This window comes from Marmota flaviventris, chromosome 16, assembly GCF_047511675.1.
Source record: "Marmota flaviventris isolate mMarFla1 chromosome 16, mMarFla1.hap1, whole genome shotgun sequence".
Lineage (NCBI taxonomy): Eukaryota > Metazoa > Chordata > Mammalia > Rodentia > Sciuridae > Marmota > Marmota flaviventris.
The window spans coordinates 4,477,501-4,484,950 of NC_092513.1; the positions used below are offsets into that span (position 1 = coordinate 4,477,501).

Here is a 7,450-nt window from a genome sequence, read left to right on the forward strand (position 1 = left end):
TGTATGTGTTAATCTTTTAGACAGCAAAACAGTTGTGCTTCTGCTATTTATTAGTGGGAGGACTTTCAACAAATCATTGTTAACCTTTGTCCATCAGTTTTCTCATCTATGAATTCAGAAAACTATAAAACATAATTACTAGCATTATTTTTTAAGTAATATTTCAAAGCATTTTTTTAAGCTACTGTATGTAAAATGCTGAATTCAGTGGTAGGCAACAAGTACTCTAAGTGCCACCTGTGTGTACACACACTTTGACCCACACATTTCCTGTGTGGGCTGTTGAAATGCAGACAGAAATGAACCTTTTCTGTAGGATAGATGTAAGTGGGCGTGAAGGACTGGCAAAAAGAGCATGGACCTTTGAAGCCACCGCAGCATCATGATTGTTTTGAAATGGTAGGATATCTGGTAATAACAAATAACAGCAGGTTTGCCTCCTGCAGGGATTTTATGTGTATTAGCTCAGACAGTTGCCATTGAGATGTTATTGGATGTTGAATCGGGAGTGCATTTTCTCTGGTGTGCTGAGGATGAGTCACATGGAAATGGACTCGTGGTGGTTTTCTGTATGGCTCTGCTACTTACTGCTAGCACACAGGCCTGCCCTTGCCATGCCAGTCGGAGGCCTCTCTTGCTTTGCTTATAGCTGTGCAGTAGTGCACAGCAGAGCAGTCACATCTGGTCCATTCAGAATGTCATTACCGAAGCTTTGCTTTTCACAGACTTCGCCTGCTTCTGTCCAGCCCTGCGAATGACAGTAGAGCTGTTTGGGAAGGGACAGTGTTGTTTGGCATTCGATCCTGTACCTAGAGACAGTGGAGAAAGAAGCTGCACAGTTTTTGTTAATTACCCAACAACAGGGAGGGAAGTGTGGGCTGCCACCATAGTTGGGGCAGAGATGAGACTCTCAGAAGCCAGCAGAGAGAATACCTAGGTGAAGAGTGCCCCTCCCCAGGACATGGGATGCCTGCCTCTGGTGGCATCTTCCACTTAAGGTACATTGTTTATTATAGAGGAGGGCCCTGCAAAACATTGGTTTTACCTTTGGCTGTGCTTCAGTTATAGGAGACAGTATAGAATTTGTGTAACAGGGCATTGGTCCCAAGACAACTTGGCTTTAGTTGTATTTTGTCTTATGAAATAACTAAACCTAGGGCCGAAGAACATTTGCTCTTCTGTTTTTCCCATGTGCTTTGCCTTCTGAATTGTGCTTCATCTTATTCAGGTGTTGTATCATCTTGCTACTGTGTTACTGTGCTTAATGGTTGCTCTTCATGGTGTGTTCAGTGGATCTGTGAAGCTCATCCTTACATGAGCTGGGCGATGCTGCCAGCTATCCCCAAGCAAAGAGGCCAAGGAGAGCGGAACATGGGTATTGTTTGCTTCAGTGATGGAGTTGCTAGTGTCCAGCTTTCAGCTAGTTAGGAGCCCAGGCAAGGTTTGGCCTTGCACTTTAGTAAGCATGTGCAAGGACTTGTACTCATTTGTGAGCATGTGCAAAGATGTTCATTTTGAATGCTGTTCTTCTTCCTTTCCCTCCTGTTTATCTGCTCTCTATACTCTCCTTTCTCAGGGCAGTGTTCTCCTTGTTCCCTCTCATTTTATGGTCTTTCTTTGCCTCTTCTGTATTTGTTTCCTTAAGCTTCATATTTCTGGTTTTCTGTTTCCATTACTATTGCATTGACCAAGTGATAAGAGCCTTAATCAAGACAAAGGCTCTTCACGTAGTCTTTTCATTAGAGACAAGGTACATGTCCTGACTCACCTTCAACATCCCTTTCTCCTTTTCTAGGAATACACATTAATTTTCTCTAAGGCTCTAGTCTCAGTTCAGGGCCAGGATTTGCTGTTCAAATGTCCTTGGGTAAATCTAGAACTTAACATGATAAGTATCCCTATGGACCTGCCAACCTGAAGACTCTTGATTTGTTGTCCTGCCTTAATATAGTAACTAACAATCTTAAATTATTTTCAGGATGCATCGAAGATGGATATGTGAAGCTGGTTGTGATAAATTTTAAAAATAACAGAGAACACCTACCTCTTATTGGAAAAGTTGGCCTTGCTTGGAGAACTAATATTTTTGATGGCTTTATAAAGGTAAAAAAACAAACAAACAACAACAACAAAAAACCAGTTGCGTCCTTTTCTTCGTATCATGGTTTCTGCATAACAAAACGAGGGTGTTGATATATATCTATGATGCTTCCTTTAAAGTGTTGGACTTTTTATTCTGGTTTACATGAGCTGGGCAGTGTTGCCAGCTATCCCCAAGCAAAGAGGCCAAGGAGAGTGGAACATGGGTATTGTTTGCTTCAGTGATAGAATTGCTAGTGTCCAGCTAGTGTCCTTGTAGATCTGTGGGCATTCCCTAAGCCAGTGACAATCACTTGATTCCTCCATCAAGTTCTTATCAAGCACCTTTTGCTCTTCATGGTGTGTGTAGTTAGACTAGAGCAGTGTTTGGGTTGAGCTGACCGCACTCTCCACTTTCTGAAAACCTGTCTGTTCTGCAGAGAGAGAGAGCAGAGCTGAAAGTTGGACCAGGAAAATAGTATTTGCTCAAAATGTCATCATCATTCCTACATGAATTTAAAGTTTTCTGCAGTTATAAATTCTTATTCCAGGATACAGGTGTCTTTTTGATAGTTACATAAAAAATTAACCACTTGGATGGGAGTTGATTTAGTGTTGGAAATTGGTAGGGAAGGATGGAAGGATGTAGGAGGAAGGAGACGGTATTTGGCACAATGAAATGTTTTACTCATCCTATTTATCTAGAAGCGCACATTTAAAATTTGGTAAACATTATGTTTATCACACATAAAAGAATGTTGTTTCATGTCTTTAAGAGCATAAACCTAACTTTTTATTTTCCTCTGTTAGCCTTAGAGGGGGCCTAAAATAAAAATGTGTACTAAGATAAAATATTAGAATCAAAATTTACCTTGTGGACTAAGAAAGGCTGAATATAAATATGACTTCTGTAAAGGGCCAGCATAATCTTTAAAAATAATTTGTTATGTGTTTTCTGGAAGTTTAGAACAAGATGAAAGCTGTCATTTAGTCTCACTAAGGGACAAAGGGAAATATAGTAATTATGCTAAGAAGCAAAGCTTTATTCCAGCTCTATTATTAAAACAACATCTCTAATGGAGCTGTATGCAAGGCCAACTAGACCCTAAATAGCACTTCAGCAGCAAGTGTACTCATGTACTCCTCACAGCAGTTCTCACAGAGGCTGAGGCCCTTCAGTGAGCTCTGGGCAGGGGTGCTGGCTGCTGTGGATTTTCCAAGGCACTCAGGCTTCTGGCACAGCAGCTTGATCTGGAAACAGGATTCTGAGTTCCTGAAGTAGCCACTGGACTGCCTGGCTCTGGATAGTTCCCCTATAAATTCCTTCTCTTGGATGAACTTTGGGAGAAGAAAGGAGGACGACAGCTCAAAAGTCTGTGCCTTCTTCTAGGCTGGAGGGGGGCATGGTCAATCTGCATTTGCCATTTATATATGGGGTCACTACTAAGACTAAGCTATCCTTGTTCCCAAAGAAGGAAGTCAAGTGAATGATGTGTTCCTTGTGTTTGCCATGCAGCTTAGGCATAGGAATAATGAATTAATAAAATAGATTTGAGAAGTTGCTCTCAAGGAGCTAAAGCCTTTATTTTTAAACAAGAACATAAGATATAAAGTGTTTTTAGGTATATGTAGCTATTAAAAACAGAAGTAAAAAAAATGCTTCTGAAAACTGCCTCTGGAAAGGAGCCTTCTAACACTTAAAATGCCCATCTGAGCAAATACTGGTAAGAAAGTGTGTCACCCAACTGATTATGGTGCTAAGGACAAAAAAATAAAAAACAAAAATAATGTAGATGATAGAGGATATGTTGCCTTGTTACATTGCTTATTTGAAGTGACATGTCCTGGCAAGGGTCCTGATCCTCTGGACTTCACTGTTACCATATGAAAATTCTTCTCTAGAGCTTGGAGTGAGTTCGAAAGCGTGGTGGCTGCTATCACCTGCTGGGATGGTGGAGGTGCCAGTGAGAAACATCTTGAGTTGGGGTCAGCATTAAAAACAGTATAAGCAAATCAGTTTTTTCCTTTTAAATAAGTCAGATTTGATATAATTTTTTTTTTCTCCTGGGGATTGAACCCAGGAGTGCTCAACCACTGAGCCACATCCCCAATTTTTTTTTTTTTTTATTATTTATTTTGAGACAGGGTCTCACTAACTTGCTTAAGGCCTTTCTATGTTGCAGAGGCTGGCCTTGAACTTGAGATCCTCCTACTTTAGCCTTCTGAGTCACTGGGATTATAGGCCCACACCACCAGCTAAAAATGCATTTCAAAGATGCTTACAATGGCTGAATGTCAGTAACCAATCCACGTATGACAGTTGCTATATGAGCAGTTACCACACTATTTTACAAAGACACTTTAGATGTCCAAGTTCCCTATAAAGGGTGCCCTGCTGCAGTCATCAGTGTGATATACCATACAGCACTCCCCTGTTCTGTTTACTCTCAGTTCCTATCAGGATTTCTGACGAATTTTCTTTTGGTAAGCTTTTCTTGTATGTCTACCTTTCCTTGTCTTTCATGCTTTGGTATTTTTTGATGTTATTTTAATGTTACTTATAAATCTACATAGAGTTTGACATAAGTTTTAACTTAAACTGTCATTCTGCTTTATGCATGAAGAGTTGAAGTCAGTAGAGCCTGCCATGGGAAGATCCTGGGTCCTGCATGTTGTGGGTGGTCATGCCCCATAAGAAGGGTGCTCTGGCTACTTTGATGAGAAGTGTTGCAGCTGGCTGCATAGGTTCTGCTGCAAGCTGTTGGTGCCATGAAAGAGCAGGGCATTCCCACATGGACGGGTCTGCCAGACACTCGATTTTGACCTTGTTATGAGAATAGGAGCTAATGTGAGTCCTGCCTGGCAACTCTGGAGTCTGCCCTTCCTGGGCCTGGTATACAGACTGGTCCTCAGTACAACCACTGTGTCATATTCTTTCAGCCTTCGTGCATGTGCTCTTCCCTTTTCTTTCTCCTTTTTGCAGAATGAACTCTTTTCAGCCTTATGACAGGGCTTACTTATCATTCATTTGCTAATTCATCAGCAAATATTTATTGGCCACAAAGGGCTAGACTGACCTAGGTGCTCAGGCATGTGAGATGAGTCCAAAAAACAACAAAACCACCACATTAAAACAACATAAAAAAACTGTCTTCCATTGAGCTTATGGCCTGTGGAGATAGGAGTGTCAGGGAGACTTCCCCAAGGAACTAGTGTCTACTCTGAGTTCTGAAGGCTGAGACATACCAAGGGTTGGGGAGAGAGTTTAGGCATGGCCCTTTGTGGGGGTGGGGTGGGGGGTGGGGGCATAGAGAGTTTGGTGCTGGGATAATAAGGAAGTGCCTTTTTGGAAATTGGTAGGGAAGGATGGAAGGATGTAGGAGGAAGGAGAAGGTATTTGCCACACAGTGGTTATCTGCCAAGGCACCTTGAATAGGGTGCTGAGGGACAAGGGAGGGATGAGTGAGTGAGCCCCCAAAGCAGCACAGCAAGATCCACATGTGACGCTGAGCATGGTTTGGAATAGCTTTTCACTCAGATCCAAAGAGAAAGAGAGAAATAATGGAGTTCATCCAGGGCTGGAGTTTGGCTAAACCTGCTCTCAGGTATGATGAAAGAGAGGCAAAGGAAGTATTCATCATCAGTTCAGAGAAGGACAGGGAGGTCTAAAGTAGGTGAGAAGAGACTGAGAGGGCAGGGGGTGAGGATGCATGTACTGTGCTCTCAAGTCATTTTACATTTCCACTGTGATCCACATACATGTGAATATACATATTCATGGGTCATTAAAACAAAAATTCATAAGATAATACTTATGCTTATTATGTATGATGCTTGTTGAAGTTTGCTGTTTTATTATATTTTGACATTTAGTTGTGCCCCCACTAAATGTAATTCAGGATGCACGAATTAGTTGTGATTTGCAGTGTGAAAATTCTAGGTGAATCTGAAGGATAGCCATGATGGGAGTGGTTGTGAATAAGTTGAAAGGTAAAAAGACAGAAACGGTGTTGATCTTGAAGGAGAACACTTAGGGGAATGATTTGTTTAAAGGTAAAACCCTGGAAAGGAATGACTGAGGTGAAGTGGAGAGCAGACCATAGACGTCATGTGGTGCAGGAATTGAAGAGTACCAAGACCCTGTGGGTATTGGAATCCCTCAGGGGATAGTGAAACCTGGGAAGAGGTGAGCGGAGAGAGAGACACAGAGGCAACAGAGGGCCTACCTTGCAGTGAGAGGGATGAGCATGGGGTTGGTTATGACTGAGTCCGGGTGAAGCAAGCGTGGAAGCGCTGGAAGTTCAGAGCCTCAAAGAGCAGGGGTTGTTACAGGAGAGGAGGCCACCGTCTATAGGTGTCATCGAGACACTGGAGGAATCACTGCTACTCTCCAGGGCAGCGTGGCCCCATGCTCTTGGAAGCACTTCACAACCATCTGTGTCCTCTGTGTGATGTCTGTTGCCTCTAGATGGTGAGACTGTGTGGACAGGGGCAGCGTTTGTGCTGCATCTCTCAGGCTCTGGCACTAAAGTTCTGTACCATATCAGAAGATTCCCCAGGCCTCCCCTTCTGTGTTGGAATGAGTGTGAATGTTAAATGATGAGGCAGGAAATACTAATTATGGTTTAGGCCACAAAATGCCAGTGATAGTCTTCCAATTTTGATGTCACATGCAGGATTTCCAGTCAGTTTTACATAGAGTCACAATCTCCGTGAAAATTGCGTCTAATAGGCCATTTTATTTCCATAAATCTTGTTTATTTTTAGAGTTGTTCTATAGTGGACATAACACTATTGGATGAACACAGGAAGCCCTTTTGGTGCTTGAGTTCTCCAGTTTGCATGAGATCTGCTGCCTGCCCCTCAGATGGTCCCAATTTCTTGGGACAGACATACTATGTGGACTACATGGATACAGAAGGAAGAGTGCATGCGGAGCTGATGTGGATTGAAGAGACTGAAGAATACTTCATTGTCAGCCTGGTTCTTTACCTCAGTGTGGCAAAAATAAACCATTGGTTTGGGACAGAATATTAAGAATTGACAGTAGGTGACAAAGTGTGGTGTGCTGTTTATTTTTGACTAACAAATTTGTTCCTGGTATTGGAAGTTAAAATAAAGCATATTGTAGTAATCTGGTGGCTTCTTACTTTACATTAGAAAATATGATTTGTGGGTTATTTTAAGTTAATATTTAGAAGTTGAATTAAAATTTAAAAATAAAAACAGCATGTCCCAGGGCTGGGGTAGTGGCTCAGTGGTAGAGGCTTCCCTAGCATGTGTGAGGCATTGGGTTCAATTCTTAGCATGCATTTAAATAAATAAAACAAAGGTCAATTGACAATTAAAAAGTCTTAAAAAACAAAACAAA

The 7,450-nt window shown here is 41.8% G+C and overlaps 1 protein-coding gene across 2 annotated transcripts in view; it reads left to right on the top strand.

Annotated features, from left to right (window-relative positions):
- The window catches only part of Fbxo15 (F-box protein 15), a 67,637-nt gene extending 60,454 nt beyond the window's left edge, over positions 1-7,183 (top strand). Inside the window, exons 9-10 of one of the 2 annotated variants that reach the window (XM_071602470.1) lie at positions 1,979-2,103; positions 6,847-7,182. In XM_071602470.1, coding sequence (XP_071458571.1) covers positions 1,979-2,103; positions 6,847-7,116 — 395 coding nt within the window. In that variant the 3' untranslated portion in view covers positions 7,117-7,182. Of the gene's footprint in view, positions 1-1,978; positions 2,104-6,846 lie in introns of both variants that reach the window. The other variant, XM_027935363.2, reaches the window with a different exon arrangement.
- The last annotated feature ends 267 nt before the right edge of the window (positions 7,184-7,450 follow it).